Source organism: Pyrus communis, chromosome 13 (assembly GCF_963583255.1).
Source record: "Pyrus communis chromosome 13, drPyrComm1.1, whole genome shotgun sequence".
In the NCBI taxonomy this organism is placed as follows: Eukaryota; Viridiplantae; Streptophyta; class Magnoliopsida; order Rosales; family Rosaceae; genus Pyrus; species Pyrus communis.
The window spans coordinates 22,757,467-22,775,051 of NC_084815.1; the positions used below are offsets into that span (position 1 = coordinate 22,757,467).

The following is a 17,585-nucleotide window of genomic DNA, read 5'->3' on the forward strand; positions in this document are numbered from 1 at the left end:
ATCTTTATTTTCGTACGGTTTAATAGTATTCATTTTTACTTGTAAGTTAGAGGTCTTATGTACAATGGAGAATTCGAATCATATTATTGCTAATCAATTATGAGGTTTAACCCACTCTCTCTCACCGTCTATGTAATAATATCATGATGTTTTTTGATATGGGTCCAAAGTAACTAAAAATTAGACCTATTTCAAAAATCAAAAGTCACCAAAAATTGGACCTATTTCAAAAGGTGGCCTATAAAATTGGACCTATTTCAAATTTTCCCTAATATCATTTATTCCAAACAAAAAAAAAACAAAAAAAAAAAAAAAACCATATCTTCGATTCATCCAGCTCAATCTCCATCTATATAACCTTCAAACTATCGAACTATCATCCTTCGTTGCTTTAAGCCTGACCCTTTCATAAGGGCAGGAGCTGAGTTAGCTGCGTAACCTAATTATTAATTGGCTTAACTAGCCCTAAGAAAATGGCTGACCTCACTGCCGACAGAGTCTCAGTCACCCAAACCATCAAAAAGCTTCAAGGGAAGGTCGTAGTTGTTACCGGCGGCGCCAGCGGAATCGGCGAAGTCACCGCGCGCAAATTTGTCTTGCATGGCGCACGCGCAGTGGTGATCGCCGATATCCAGGACGAATTAGGCCAAACCGTCGTCGCATCCCTCGGTCCTGGTCGCTCCACCTACATCCACTGCGACGTGACCGACGAGGACCAGGTCAGGAGCTTGATCGAATCGACGGTCAAGATCTACGGCCGCCTCGACGTCATGTTCAGCAACGCCGGCATCGGCTGCGCGTCACAGCAGACAGTGCTGGAGTTGGACCTCTCCAACTACGACAGGGTCATGGCGGTCAACGCCCGCGGTATGGCGGCTTGTGTGAAGCATGCGGCGAAGGTGATGGTGGAGGGGGGCGTGAGGGGTAGCATCGTGTGCATGGCGAGCGCAGCGGCGGGCCAAGGGGGACCGATGTTCACGGACTACACAATGTCGAAGGACGCGGTGATGGGGCTGATGAGGTCGGCGAGTCTGCAGCTGGGTGCTAGCGGTATACGAGTCAACTGTGTTTCTCCGGGGCCGGTAGTGAAGCCGCTGTTCTGCTGGCAGTTCCAGATGGAGGCGGAGGATGCGGAGAATTTGTGCGAGGCGCAGTTGGGGTTGAAAGCAGGGAAGAGGATGTCGGCGGAGAATGTGGCAGACGCCGTCGTCTTCTTGGCCTCGGACGACTCTGAATTTGTTACTGGCCACAATTTGGTCGTGGATGGTGGGTTTAAGATGTAGATGCAGAGAGTTGTATCTCACCTCTAATAATCACTACTCGAGAATCACTTCCAAAAAATAAAATATTACTAAACTATCATCATATTTCTTTATGTGTTACCTTGTTGTAATCTGAGTGGATTATGTGCTTAAGACACTATTAAAGAGTTTGGTCGCTCAAGTTTCCGTTGGAGGTAAAACCATGGCTAAAAATGTCAAACCTGGTACTATTCACATTACTCTTTATTTTTTTCTTATCGTTAAAACTCAAAGTTTTCAAATCCTTTTCATTAGTTTTCATCATTATTTTCTGTTGAATTGATTCAAAAAAGGTCTTAGATTTGAGAGTTGCTCCGGATGCTTGCCTTGGATAATGTTTAAGTCGAATATGGACAGTCAAACAATACCAGATCTAAAAGATATAATAGAGCACACAATTGTGGTTTTATTGCAGTGTAGGAAAACAATTATACTTGAGCACCTTGGTGTTAATTTGATCTTGATCGGTTTTCGTTTCTCTTTTCTCCTAATAATTTAACACACTAAAAATGTCATTTTTTAAATAATAAAAAAATAGAGCACATATAGGGAAATCCAAACTCACATGGACACTAAACTCTCGACAAAAAAAAAATAAAAAATAAATAAATATATATATATACACACACACATTAATGAAATTCTCTTTGTCAACTAAAAGAGGGTGAAAAGACAAATTAGTATTCTATCACACAAAAAGATGATGGCCAATAATGTAATTTCACAGGTCCAAATTTTACTGTTTTTTATTGAAGCCTCACCTACATGTGATGTTAAAATACCTTCAATAAAATAAAAATTAAAAATTAAAAAAAAAAAAAAAACCTCCCACTCCCCCCACGTTTTCTCTCTCCCTCTCTTCAAAAAAATATGTTCATACACACAAAATATGTAGACAAATGCTAGTATATATAATCACATGTTCTGAAGGTTTAACTTTAGAATATTTTCTAAAATAAAATAATAAAAAAATATTAGGATTTTAGTTGCATATTTAAGAAAAGAAAAGGGAACTAACTCCTAGTCTTATGCGTCACTCAGTACTATGGTCTGGTCACTTGGAAGTGAGAGGTCTTATGTTCGAATCTTGTTGATGGCGAATTCGATATCAAATTAGGTTGCACATTGTGTGGCTTAGCTGAATTCCTCCTCTCCTTAGTGTAAAAATATTGATGTAATAAAAAAAAATAAAAATAAAAACTCCCAGTCTTATGCAAGCTGCTTTGGTCTTATATCATACGGGTAAGAAAGAAGAATCCTTTGAATTGTTAATTAGTTTTCCTTTTTATTTATAAACACAACTGGATACAATAAGTAGGTATGTAGAAAACTAGAGAAGAAGACAATTGGGTTTATACATCAGTTATTTGATATCTCTCTATTTATTCTTTAAGGAAACCCTAATTTTATGCAACTGCATCAGTTTGTCTATATTATATATCACTGGATATCATGCAAAGCTCCCTTTGAATTAAGGTGTTGGTCTGTTCATCTCTTTATAAAAACAAGTTGGACACGTCCAACTCAATTTATTTCTCCAAATAACTCATAAGTTTACATATTAATACTACCGATTTGCCTTTGGCCCTGAGGTCTACTATAAGTAACAAAATTATTTTACCCTGAAGTTTATACACATACACACCCGAACTCTTGTTCTTGAATCGGTTCAATTTTATTAAATCATGTGTGGGTATTAATACATTTGAGTCCTAAATCATTTAGCTTATCTTGTATGTTATTATTAAACACATAAAATAATCTCTCTTAGTGCCTGTTCTGTAAAAAAAAAAAAAAAAAAAAAAAAAAAAAAAAAACAGAGGTGCTAAGACCTCCCTTGTAAGTCCTCAAAGAGACGTGTGGTATGACATAGCCTTGAGATGTGATAGCCTCAACTTTTTGACAGCAAATTAAACACATAATTAAGGCTTTTATCTTAAGGTAAAGATTTATGTTTGTTACTCCGACTATAATTTTATTTTCATTTGTATAAAGAAAATACATGCATGAGTATATCTATCTACAAGACCAAGCCAGAGCATACATATAGGAGTGTACTATTCACACATTTCATTTTACTTCTCACACACATGTATAAATTTGGAAGTCTTTCCCCTTGAAATGCTGCTGATCCTTTGTCCCTTTGCGGCCTTTCTTAAGAGATAGAGTAATCGTCACTCGACAGCTCGAAAGCGGATCAGTACAAAACCATGTGATCTGTACTCGTTTACGTACCCCACTGGCTTCGTCATACCCTGCCTACTCCTCTTTCACTGGCTTATTTGTACCCAGCTACATGATGGAACTCCCCTCGGTCAATCCTCACTCGACAGCAGCTCCGTCGTAGCTTTTGGTTGCTTGACAAAGAAATGAGACCCGACTTCCCATCATCATCAATATGATATTGCAAATTTGTAATCGGTATCCGTCTTAAGAATTATATATAGTGCAAATTTGTAATTCACATTTATTTCTAGTGAGTTCCACGATGAATCGGGAGCGAGAGTTGGTGGTTGGTGAGAGATTATTAATGTGTCGAAAATACAACTCAATAGACTATAATACCTAACAAAATAATAATAAAAAGAGAAAAATGTTATTAACATTTTAAAAATACTAATAACAATTCTCTAAAAAGATTAAAATTTGAATCGATGGTGACAAAAGAAATGGGAACCATTAAACAACTCCCATGTAATTTGATTCATCAAGCTATATATTATACTTTTATTGGCAGGGTACAGTAGAGGTTTGGTGTAAGTGCATGATTAAATATTAACAAGTTGCAAGGCAGAGGGTACAATACAGGGTTATAATACTTTTATTCATCAAGCTGTATAATTTGGTGGTTTGTTTTATTCACACCTATACTTTACTGACAACGTTCAACATATTTATTACACTTTATATTTACTTTTTAAATAAAAAGTATCTTAACGCATCTCATTTATTTTTCTTATTTTTCAATACTACCTCTACATCTCACACTGTCACATCCTGGTCCAGGTCTCATCATATCATGGGCTCGACTCTACCGTAGCATGATATTGTCCATTTTGGGTCCCGACCACGCCCTCACAGTTTTGTTTATGGGAACCCAGACAATAACTTCTCAGTGGGTCACCTATCCTGGGAATGCTCTCACCCCCAATTCGCTTAACTTCGAAGTTCCGATGGAACCCGAAGCTAATGAATTCCCAAAATGCCTCGTGCTAGGTAGAAATGAGAATATACATATAAGGCTTACATGAGCCAATCCCTAGTCAGAAGTGTGCCAACAAGGACGTCGGGCCCCTAAAAGGGGTGGAGTGAGAGTTCCCAGAAATAAAACCGTGAAAGTGTAGTTGGGGTCCAAAGCAGACAATATCGTGTTACGGTGGAGTCGAGCCCGAGATATGGTGGGGGTCCGGACCGGGATGCGACACACACTTATACACATCCAACATCACACTCTTCTCAATTTTAGAACAATACAATAATTTGAATTTTAGAGACAAGAAGGATAGATTAATTGTTGTATAAAATCTTCAACATGCCGTCCAATTTATACATCCGAGTATCCTTTCGAATTTTTTTGAACAATCAACGTTGGATTCCAAGAGCCCGAAAGCACAAACAGTAGGGACTATTCTTAAGGTTATGTCATTTGTTTAAACTTCATGTTCGTTGCTTTCAGATTTGTAAAAGGAACACATTTGTTTGTTTAAAACTGCCAACAGACATGCACCCTTTTATGAAAGATTATAACCCAATTCCAAATCCCTTCCAAAAGGTTATACATGTCTAATGGCATTGCTTCAGTTTAAACCAGCGAAGAAACATTTGAAATGCTTCATTACCAAATAATTTCTTGAATGCCTAAACCAACGAATAAAAAGGGAACTAAAGCTCGATTTTATATTTCATTCGTAAAAAATAAATATGTTTGGGGTTTTAAGGTTTTGTTCTAAAAATGGAGATGGTGGAAATGACTTTAATAGCTTAAATAGTTATTTCATATTGTTATAAAGTTTCATTGATTTAGTGTATCAACATTTGGCGTCGTCTGTGGAGATTGATACAAAAAGCTATGTCTGTTCTCTTTTCGTCTCACCACCGTGTTGAGAACGAATCCCTTCCATTGATAAGAGGGTAAATCTTACGTGTACTTATAAATAATTGAGTTACTTTCTATAATACCAATTGATTTTATAGCAGAAGTTTATATTTCTTCACGTTCTCCACCTTGACTTTTCAGCTTCTGATGTTCAACGTGAACTTACGTGGCATGGCCTCCTGTGTCAAACAGGCAGCTCATGTCATGGTAGAGGCACGTGAGGGGGAGCATTGTGTGCACAACAAGTGTCACGGCGACTGGTGAGCGGTACTAGGGTTGGTTCGTTCGGCGAGCCTGCAACTCGGAGTGCACGGGATTAAAGTGAACTGCGTCCTGCCGAACGCGCCAGACATGCACGCCGTTGACTTGCAACGCGCGAGGGAATCAAGTGGAGAAATTTTTAATTGTGACTAGAATACAAGTGGTACATCACGTGTTTTAATAGGAATGGTGAGAAATTTTATTTTTTAAGTTGTTAACTTTTTAATACACATATCCCATAATTTGTATAAGAACACATGGTACATCATTCCGTATACCGATCATATTGAAAAATCTCTTGAATCAAGTGGAGGTAGTGAGGCAGGTGTGTGAGAAGTTTGCGTCCTTAAAGGGGGTTGTGCTGACGGCGAGGCATGTGGCAGAGGCGGCGCTGTTTCTTGCTTGTGAAGATTCTGAGCTTGTGACTGGACATGATATGATGGTGGATGGTGGCTTTATTTTCTGCATGATGATGCTCTTCTTGGATTCTCCATTATGATCTGCGTGAGTGTTAGGATCAATAATGGGCTTTGTATTTGCATCTGTGTTTCTGGTTTTGTTGAATGGGTTTCTTTTTTCTTATTTGCATAGAAAAGAATGGGCTTCGTTTGAGTGGTTGTGTAACAAATTTCTTTCCTTTCTAATGTAAAAGTATTTTCAATCATGTTTTTTATTTTTAATTAAATTTAATTAAAAATAAAAACATTATAAAGTAACTTAGATTTACTTTATTTATTTATCTATTTATTTTGATACAACGATATTCTACTTTGAGCAGAAGTGGTATTGTGCTAGGCCAAACAATGAATCAATCAATAATTAGTTATCGAACTCAACAGAAATAATATACGCTTTTGTTATCTTTGTGAGTCGTACCTAAGACCTTTTATTGAGGAATACCAAGCTCTTTATAAAATTTCTATTTTAACCTTGTTTAAGGGATCATAACGAGAAAGAGCCAATAGAATAAGGGCTTATTTGGAAATGTTTTTAAAATGACTAAAAGCCTTTAGTGAAAGTTTTTTTTCAAACCAATTCCTAGTAAAAATGCAAGTGAATTTAGAAAGCATTTGAAGTGTTTTCTGCTAGAAGCACATAACTAGTGTTTAGTAAGGTCTTTTTGGAACTCAAAAATCGTTTTTAATCATTTTAAAATCACTGCAAAGTAAACCCTATATTGTGTACCTAAAATAATATAAAAGTAATAGTCATTAATGTGTCATTAGGAGCACACATTCTTAAGGTTTTGCTATCATAGAGAGCATAGTTGGAGTTGAATTTATCTAAACTTCTAAATCTCATCTAGAGAGCACATTAAAAATGCTCTAATAATGCATATTCAACTCATAACACATGAAAGAGGAATCATGCCCCATTGAGTAATTAATCATAGTGCTTTGGTTAATCACGTTTTTTTGTGTGTACAAGCTATGTTAGGGAGGAGAATTAAAATCGAGATTTCAAGTGCATTAGAAAATATTCTTAACTAGTTGAATTACAAGTCTCTTTTTACTTAATTACAATCAAAGATGAAGGAATTGAAACACTGCAAGAGGTTTTTAAAAGCTCAAAGTGCATCTTTGTGCTAAGTCTTTTTATTTTTCTTATTTTCAGGTGCTATTAAAAATGCGCTTCCGTCCAATATTCATAAGAATCCTCAACTCCCCTTCTACAGAGGCACGAAGGGGTTCGGGTGCCTTTTTTTTTTTTTTTTTTTTTTATATTTTAAGAAAGAGAAAACTGCGAAGTCTTTAAAAAATGTTCATGATAACATTATATATAATTTTTCTTCTTAGAAATGCTATCTGTATATATGGAGTTGTCAGTTGTGTGGCAAATTGCCAACAAAAATGGCCTTTCGACTTCACCAAAAGACCACTTGATTCGAAAAATCTGGTCTCTCTGACTCTCTGTCTCTCTGACCTTTTTCATCTTCCTAAAGAAAATCATATTCATATCCATTTCTGGAGCAATTGGAAGAGAAAGAAACATCCAATAGAAATAATGGGCATGCAGCTGATGAGGACTTCTAGATTTCATCACCATCTTCTTCATCCCGAAAGCACTTCTACCCCTCCCACAAAAGCACTTTTTGGTTTAGGACATGTCAACAGCAGAAGCATAGTAAACATCAAAAGAAGAAATCAAATTTATGGGATTGTGGCTTCAAGCAATTTGGCTTCACCACTATCGGACAGCTGGAAGCCTGAGAAGGGTTCGGCTGCTCCTTCTCTCAGTGACATTATCTGGCCTTCTGCAGGTAATTAGAATCATAAAGATTAATATTATAAATAATAATACCAATTAATCATGTGTTTAGATGCATTAATGATGAGCATTTGGTGAAAAATAGGGGCTTTTGCAGCAATGGCAATATTGGGGAGGATGGATCAGATATTAGCACCAAAAGGAATGTCAATGACAATTGCACCTTTAGGGGCAGTATCTGCAGTCCTCCTTGCCACTCCTTCCTCTCCTGGTGCTCTGGTATTAAACTTGTTCTACTTTCTGAGGTTTAAATCAGGAGAGATTCTTGCATATAAACTGCTGATATATTTATGTTTCTGCATCACTCATCACGTGATTTATGTAATGATATAAATTACATTAAAGATATATTTTCAAGTTTATAACGCTTATCACGTGACTTATAAAATGTTATGGTAACATGTGCATGACATATTTCAGGTGACACACAAATTTTTCCTAAAATTATCCATGAATACTCTTTGTTCTTTGATAATCTATTTGGTGAATATGATCCATAAGTTGCTTTGTTCTCCTTCAAGCCTAGACTGCCTTGTTTGAGTTGTGAGTCAATGGTAGACATGAGTACATGTATACAATTATCACAACTCCAGCTGTATGGACCCAACATGATGAAAATGGAAGATAGCAAAATTAAGTCCAGATTTTCTTGAAGTTCCTTATTAGGACTTATTTTGATCCAAACTTTTAATTGTTCTGGACTGTTCATTTAGGAAGTTGAAAATTTAATGGGGGAAATGTCAATAAGTCATAGATGTTTTGTATATGAGTTTGCCAATCTATAGAACTCTTGTAAGAATTTGCAAGTCAAGTAATTAAGATTGTTTATCCTTACACATGAGATCCTCTGTTCAAAATTCAAATACCCAATCTTCCTTACACTTAGTCTTTTTGTATGTGAAAAGACCTATATACCTAGGTCAAATAAAGGGTTAAACGTATATTACAGAGTCATATAAGGGTCAAACTTAAATTCATCTTGGCCGAAAAATGACCAACAGAGTTAGATTTGTTCGACTTAGATTTGATGGTTAAACAAATTTGCTATTTTTCAAAAGGGGTAATTTCAATTTTTGTGTCATTCCCCAATTAAATTTAAGATAATCAAAAGCATATATAGCCTATTGAAATAACACACTAATTCTCCCTTGTGGTTTTGCAGAAGTACAATATGTTCATGGCACAAATAGGTTGTGCAGCAATTGGTGTACTAACATTTTCCACATTTGGCCCAGGATGGCTTGCTAGGAGCGTTGCCCTAGCTGCATCCGTTGCTTTCATGATTTGCACACGTTCCACACATCCACCTGGTAATTCCTGCTACCTCCTATCCAACACAAAATTCTCATTAATCTCTTTTTTCTGCTACTAAAATCAGGTGCACAACCTATTCTGTGTTAAATTTGCAGCTGCAAGCTTGCCTTTACTCTTCATCGATGGAGCTAAGTTCCATAACTTGAGTTTCTGGTATGCTTTGTTCCCAGGCGCCGCGGGATGCGTTCTTCTTTGCTTGATTGTATTGTAAGTACTCTTACATTAATTACTCCTAGCAAATTGCAAAACTTGTTTGCTTATTTGTTCTGAACACATTTCAACACTTTTAGTATGCAATGGCTGATCTCACTAATTATCTCGATATTTCTGCAGCAAGAAATAGTGTTATACTTGAAGGAAAACTTCAAATTTTGATCATCTGGAAGCAAACACAAGCTTGGCTACTCACATAGTTGGAGACATCGTACATTCCTTCATCTCAAGTTCAATATTGAAGGAAATGCACCAACACTATAGAAATGAAAAACAAAACTCGAATACAACTAAAGGTCAGCAAGTCTTGGGTTCGACTGCACCCGAATCTCCTTAGGGACACATGAAATTAAGTCTGAAGGAGTTTGTTGCCCACAATTATACTGTAATTCTATTGTAAAACGTGATCTAAATTATTCTCCTCTACACCAAGATTGTGGTCCTAAATCCTAAAAGTAGTGCATTGATGGTTCTAAGGTTCTTAAATTGATGTGAGGAAATATCTACTTGCCATATGGTCCATGACTCCATGAGAGTAAATTCATTTTGCTTTAATTAGTCCAATATCAAATATTGATTTTGGGGCTTAACATCAATGGTTAATATATGCAATTCATCAAATTGATCAAAGATTGTAATTTCATGGAGAGATTTTTCAATGTGCTGGAAATATGGTCCGGTACACTGATACAACACATATCATAATATAAATGGTTGGATATTAGAAAAAAAAAATTACAACCACTTGTATTATGACACTTGGTGTATAAGATTGTGTTCCTGGTACACTAAAAAATATCTCAACTTTTAGGAGTTTGTTGCCCACAATTATATTGTAGTTCTATTGTAAAACGTGATCTAAATTTATTCTCCTCTACACCAAGATTGCGGTCCTAAATCCTAAAAGTAGTGCATTGATGGTTCTAAGGTTCTTAAATTGATGTGAGGAAATATCTACTTGCCATATGGTCCATGACTCCATGAGAGTAAATTTATTTTGCTTTAATTAGTCCAATATCAAATATTGATTTTGGGGCTTAACATCAATGGTTAATACATACAATTCATCAAATTGATCAAAGATTGTAACTTCATGAAGAGATTTTCCAATGTGTTGGAAACAAGGTTTGGTACACTGACACATCGCGTATCATAATATAAATAGTTGGATACTTAAAAAAAAAATTACAATCACTTGTATTATGACACTTGGTATATAAAGAGTAATTTTATTGCACGTCTAAAAGTTTAGTGGATATGAAACAGATAAAGAGTAATTTTATTGCACGTCTAAATAAATATCTTGTTTTTATATTTACATGTAAAGAATGCAGACGCAAATAACATATTTTTGATGTAAACTAAAGAGAATTAAAACAAACTCTTATATAACTGTTTAGGCCCGGGCTCAAAATAATATTATTGGGCCGAGTGTGGATTTATGTTCGGCCCAAAGTTTTTTAATATGCTATGGGCTGCCTGGTGGTCTCGAGCCGTTGAGCAAGGATGGTCGAATCCTATCTCAAGAAGGAGTAGTTCGGATGAGCGAAGGGGTCGAAGAATTCCTGATACGATAAGGGGTCCTAGTGCAATTTGGATTCTCGACCAGCAATGAATACAACCTCAAAAAAAGGGTGAGTTCAAAGTCCTAATAGGAGTAGGATTGGTCGAAGTGGAGTTGGAACAGAACAAGAAGTCCCAATCCAGTTATGATTTTGACTCGATCCCAAGGAGGATTTGGTGGTATAAATACAAGACATCATGCAACAATCAGGCTTTCTCGAATTCAACACACAATTGCTCTGCGCAAACCTCTCAAACAACTTGAGATTTTTCGTTTTCTTTTTCCGTCGACACATCTTCAGTTTGGATAAATAGCACTATGGAGGCAACCAGTGAACATCTTTAGTTTGGATAAACAGCAGTGTTGCCGTAAAATCAATCGACCGAGGAGCATCTTCAGTTTGGATAAACAGTACTGCGTTGAGGCCGACTGGTTATCTATCCAAGTCTCGGTCGAGAAGGGTTTCCAGATCCTTGTGGGCAGAAGTCATCTTATTAGCATTCTCGGCGAAGTAAGGTGTTACGATTTACGACATTCGGCACATTGAACGCCAAGTGATTTTATGATTGGATACTCACAGGTAGTTTCAGAGTTTGGCGTTCTGACGGTCGAACTACATTTACCATCAAGATATACATTACCTTTGAGTACTTGTGTCCATATAGTCTGGTGTCGATTCGACGTGCTTATACACTCACGAATAATCACTGTGATCGAATCCGGCGCCGACGATTCGTGAACTTCGCAGAATTAGCAGCCTTGTCTTCAGGCTCGAGAATCCAAAGGCCGAGACTTATTCCTTCCTCGGTTGCAATCGCAAGATAAAGAAGTCAGCAACGTGCTCAACGCAACATCAACAAATTTTACTCCTCGGCCGAGCTCGGCCGACGAGTTAGCATGCCCAGCATTCAACCGAATGACGTAGTTAGCTTATTAGTTACTCGGCCTGCGCGTCACGTAGGTTTTATAATTTTTAGAGTCAACAATAACACAATTCATTTCCAATTTAGTCAAATCTAAAGGGCAAAGATAAAGCTGAACATCAACTTAGTTTTAAAAATACACTTGTTGAAAGGGATTTAAAACTTTGATCGAATACAACTTTCCCAACATTCTATATGTACGTATGAGATTGAGTGAGAGAAAGAACAAAAAAGGATCAAAAGCCTCCCTAGCTCTATAGCTCTCTTAGTCAACCTAATTCATTAGTCCGCAAGCAAATTTACTAAATCCAAATGACATTCTTTGATGATAAAATAGAATTATGAGTCTCGAACTATGATTCGATTAATGATAAAGAAAGAATTTTTTTTAGTTCAATTATCCACCTTAACGATAAAAATAAAAAATTGAGCAAACTCTAGTGAGTCTGACTCATAGTGATCAAACTCTATTGGATGAGTTTAATTTGTGTCTATTTAATAAATAAATCTCAAAATTTAAATTCAAAATCAGTGATAGATATGATGTTGAGCATTATCATCAATCGAAAATGGTAAGTGAAAATATTTAAAAATAAAAATAAAAATAAGGTGCAAGAAGAAGTACGATGGGGGCCTATAGAGAAGGATTCCCTACCTTTTTTTTTTTTTTCCTCCCCTTCCTTCTCCTTTTATTTGAACAGTCACGGTTAAATTACGTCAACATTTTATATTAATTTTTTTTTATAGAAAAACGAAATAAAAAATATGGGAGGATAAGATAGAATGGAATAGAAAGAAAATGTGAGATAATATAATTCGGAGCCTATAGGCACGTGAGAAATGGACCATCGAAAGCAACGCTACACGGTGACGTAAAACTGATGGGAGACCATCGTACATGGACAGATGCGTCCACTCCACATCCTCTGCTTCCTGGGCCCCACTGGGCCCACTTCATACGTCCTTCCATTCTATTTCTTAAAAATTGCAGGTGGTGGGACCCACTTAACTTTTGACCTGATCATCATCCAATCAGGGCCGTGCATATTACGCCACGTATAGGAAGGCTTCGACGTCGGGTGGTGTCCAACGAGCTGGAAGATTCCGAGGGGGGACGCTGTCTTTTAACGTGATGCCTTTGGACGAGATCCGAGCATCGCAGCTGTACACGTGTGCACGACACGTCGAAACCCAAGCAGCTAGGGTTTTGAACGTCGGTGGAAAATCTCCAATAAAGCCTCGTGATTCGAGAACGAGGGGCACTTGGCATGCTATATATGGCTCATTTTTTTTAGTGCCGTAAGATATGGGAATGTAAGTGACAAAATCTTCTTTTACAAATATGCTTTATGTTGCATTGTTGAAAGAAAAAGACTGATCGACCCGAAAAAAAAGAAAAGAAAAGAAAATGACTGCTCGGTATATGTGTATGGATCGAAGATGGAGATAACGAGAAATGACTTTTAATCCGACAGAGAGTGTTGTAACCATGGAGCGATATTCTAATATAAATTATATGATCTATATGATATGAGAGAAGTATAATTTTTGAATTTGAGTATACAAGTTAGGTAACTAATTGTTTTGTTTAATTGTATTGGGCATTGTTAGACTCTTGGTAAAATGATCACCATGTAAGTGAAAAAGTTTTCAATGAGACGGAATGTATTTTCGGCACACTAAACAATACTTCTATAATGGGAGATGGCTTGCACTGTGAATTCATGCAAATTTTACGAATTTATGTCTCAAACCGAAGCTCTTTAGTTGACTCGAACACATTATACTTTAAAGCCCTCTTTGTGCGGATTAAATGGACTTTCATTCTAACTAAAATATGCAAATACATAAATATAATATAATATATATATATATATATATATATATATATTTGTATATGTATAAATATATTATCTTTTTGGATGGGGTAGGTGAGGTGAACAAACGTTTCTTACAACTGTAGCCTCTAAAATTTTGCATGCGTAATATTCATTTTTATATAATTTAATGAGATGACTTGAGTTACAATCCTTTTGATTTTTTATTAGTTTTCAATCAAACACAAGCTTTAATTAAAAATGAGAACACTCCAAAACCCTAGGGAAAATTTGCCAAATTAAAAAAATAAAGAAAAAGAAATGAGCCTATGGAAACCTCTTGGCTAAATCATCGATTAAAGGGACTAATGTACTATGTTAAATCACTCGAGTTATGTCAAATATTTTTTTTTAAGGATAATGTTAGAGAGACTAAATTTTAAATTAAATTTGTAAATCAAATGATCTGTCACCAATACGAAATAAGCACGTTAATCAATGTTTATGTAATAATCTAATCATCAACAACCACATTATTTGGTTTAAAAAATTTAATCTCTCTAGCATTATTCATTTTTTAAATAAGGAATCCAATTGCCAATGGTGAATTGGTAGCAATTTCAATGGTCATATTCGATATTGGAGATATGAGTCCTGCTCTCCTAAGGTCTTTATTTGAGGACCTGAAGAACAAATGTATATTAGTCACAAGATTATGTTAGTTTAAAGCCAAATGTTTAAAAAAATTACAACTTAATAAATCAAAACAAGAAAATGATATTACTAATCGTTCATGAATTTTAAGTTTGTCGTGGTTTATTAAGTTGTTAAATATTATAAGCCTTGAGATATATATACTAATATAATCTTGTGACTAATTAATATGGTTTTGATCCTTATAGATCCTCAAAATGAGAACTTTAGAAGAGCAGGATTGTTGCAGATTTTACTATTAAACTTTTGAGTATGAAAGAGAAGTTAAACGACGCGTGACAGAGATGTTTTGCAATGATTATCAAATTGCTTCTTCAAGTTTCTAATTCTGTCATGAATTGAGAAGAGGAAGCAACCGCATTCTCGACTTGGCTAAATATTAGCTAAAGAACATACATTAGGCTTATAAGGATATGATTGCATCAAAAGTTGGCTTCCTTTTGATTTCCTAATGAATTCCAATTCCTATGGTTTGAATATGGGAAACTTATATTTAGTTATGGCTGCTCGAATAAGACAGTTCTCCAAATGAGCAATGATTTGAACAAATTCGAATGTGAGATCAAAATATAGGAGATCTCATGTTTTAATAGAGGAGATCTCATATTTTTGTGAGATTTGTAAATATATGACATGGCTCGAGTGTCCTACACAAGTTTTCTCTCTTAATTGGCAATGAAGGAGAATTTCCATTGCGCTAAGGTTGAAAATCATAAGATTTTGCATTGTTAAGTTTCAAAATAAAATTATTCACACATCTACTGATGACCTTAGGCCCTTTACACTGGTTCAGGTGAGCGTGATACCTATTATAGGAACCAGACATTTTATTTCTATAAAATCACTGCTACACTAGTGTGAGTTCAATATATTGGTAGCACCTCGAGTTTGATATATTGAACTTAGGAGTCTAATATTTTGAACTCATGATTTCAATAAATTTGTATCACTCAAATTTTTTGACCTATTGTAAAAATATGATACATCTATGAGCTAAATATATTGGTATCACACTCATTTTTTTCAGCCTAGATCTTGTTGATCACATTTAATAAAAAGATGATCACTTTACTCATAGGAAATTTATCGAACACAAAGGAAAATGATGTGCCTCCCTAATGTATCTAAAAAAACTGTAAAAACTTTCTGCCTGGATTTGAAATGCATGTGGTCTTTCAACCGATCCCTTTCATTGCCCAAGCAAAAAGGATAAGTTGGTGGACATTGCACACCCCTATTTTTTGTGGCACAAGTTGTAGTTCCCAATAAACAAAAGCACCATTAAGGTGCTCGTTGCTAACTTGAAAGTATGATCAAATTTGCTAAACAAATCACGCAAGAGAAGTTCCTCCAACACACTTAACCTTATTGCCAATTTGGCCAAGATCATAGTTCTCAACATAGAGATATTTTTTAAGTGTACCAGTAACATGAGATGGTATGTGTCATTAAACAAATGATGAGATATTTGTATTAAAAAATTACTAATTTAAAAATAAAACTTTCTTCCACTTATATAATGACAAATAATGTTTACATGTGTTCTTGAGTAAAAAAAAATATATATATATATATATTTTTATAGAATAAGAATGCCCACTCAAAAGAATGCCCAAAGACTTAGTAATAGTGAATAATAGTGTTTGATACTTTCAAAAGTATCATCATTGTATTTTGATGGTTGTAGTTACGAGAGTCACTATATAAATAGAACACTTCGTCTGTTATCAAATGCACTGCAAAAGAAAGCAAGAGAAATAATATCAATATCCCTCATTCTCTTTATCTGCCATCCCTTTTTATGTAATAGCTACTAAAGTCATAGTGTGATATTTTGCACCTGGTTCGCTCTTGTCCTTAGAATATCTTTCTAACTTTTGTCTATTTATAACACCTTATCAGCACGACTCTCTAACCTTAAATAGTTCACATCTCCCTTCATCGAAAGATGAATTGACATCTCCCTTCACCGAAAGATGAACTCACCTTATCAGCACGACTCTCTAACCTTAAATAGTTCACATCTTCCAAGGGCTCGCTATGAATGGACTCACATAATAATCCAGGATTTCAAGTCAATGGCTAAGTACAATTTTATGCTGGAAAAGACTTTCAGCACATTTTATGCCTCTAATGTGCTTCTGCAGCAGCAGTATAGAGTACGAGGCTTCACTGAATACAACCAACTGATATATGTGCTTTTGGTAGTTGAACAAAACAATGAGTTCTTGATGAAAAATCATCAGTCCCGACCTACTGGATCTGCATCATTCCCAGAAGTGAATGCTGCTTCCCTTGAAGTGAACGCCACATCCTCTGGTGGTGATAATCATAAACGACGATGTGACCATAAACGAGGTCGGTGGAACAGGAAAGGCAAGATTCCAATGCAAAATTCAGGCCCGAGCTTTAAAAATGGAAATCTCCACAAAGGCAAAACTCGTATGAACAATGCTCCTAAAAACTCTGATAAAGCTTGTCATAAGTGTGGTGGCGATAGGCACTGGGCGCATACCTGTCGTACCCCAAAACATCTGGTGGATCTATCTCAAGCCTTCCTCGAGGAGAAGGGTGTCGTGACTAATTTCCTTGATCAGGCTAGACTAATGCATATACCTGATCCAGTGTGCGACTTATCAGGACAGTTGAACACAACCCACCTAGATGTCTCGAACTTTATTGTGGAAAGGGGGAATGAAGTGTATCGGTCCGACTGAATCATTTATATTTGATGTACTTTTATTATTCTGAACTTGTAGTTTAAAAACTTGCATTTCAATAAAAGAGGCATTTAAATTTCTAAGTTGTTTTTAACCGTGATCCCCTTTACTCAGAAAGCATGCATAAAAGTTATGGTTATTCTCAAAACATAAGAAATGGTAGAGATATTTCTCTTGCAGACAATGCAACCACACGTATAATACTTCGTGATTGAAAGTATTTCTCAAGCTTGATGCTTACAAGAGTAAGGGTAACAACAATATCAGGTCAATTAGATGTAATTGAAGGCTTAGAGAAAGCCCATATTATGTTACCAAATGGAACAATATTGTCCATACATAACGCATTGTATGCTACTTGATCCATTCGAAATTTATTGAGTTTCAAAGATAT

At 35.8% G+C, this 17,585-nt stretch overlaps 3 protein-coding genes across 3 annotated transcripts; all 3 read left to right on the top strand.

The window, feature by feature from the left end:
- Positions 1 to 401: 401 nt before the first annotated feature.
- LOC137713912 ((-)-isopiperitenol/(-)-carveol dehydrogenase, mitochondrial-like) lies at positions 402 to 1,472 on the top strand. The gene has a single exon (XM_068453267.1). It carries the CDS (start codon positions 474 to 476, stop codon positions 1,281 to 1,283), a length of 810 nt encoding a protein of 269 aa, XP_068309368.1. The 5' UTR covers positions 402 to 473; the 3' UTR covers positions 1,284 to 1,472.
- A 6,010-nt stretch (positions 1,473 to 7,482) lies between these two features.
- Positions 7,483 to 9,975, top strand: LOC137711884 (uncharacterized). Its single transcript, XM_068451041.1, has 5 exons — positions 7,483 to 7,918; positions 8,012 to 8,145; positions 9,089 to 9,236; positions 9,336 to 9,442; positions 9,574 to 9,975. The coding sequence occupies exons 1-5, from the start codon at positions 7,663 to 7,665 to the stop codon at positions 9,613 to 9,615; spliced, it is 687 nt and encodes a 228-aa protein (XP_068307142.1). The 5' UTR covers positions 7,483 to 7,662; the 3' UTR covers positions 9,616 to 9,975.
- A 6,574-nt stretch (positions 9,976 to 16,549) lies between these two features.
- LOC137712375 (uncharacterized) lies at positions 16,550 to 17,188 on the top strand. The gene has a single exon (XM_068451464.1). The coding sequence runs from the start codon at positions 16,550 to 16,552 to the stop codon at positions 17,186 to 17,188; it is 639 nt and encodes a 212-aa protein (XP_068307565.1).
- The last annotated feature ends 397 nt before the right edge of the window (positions 17,189 to 17,585 follow it).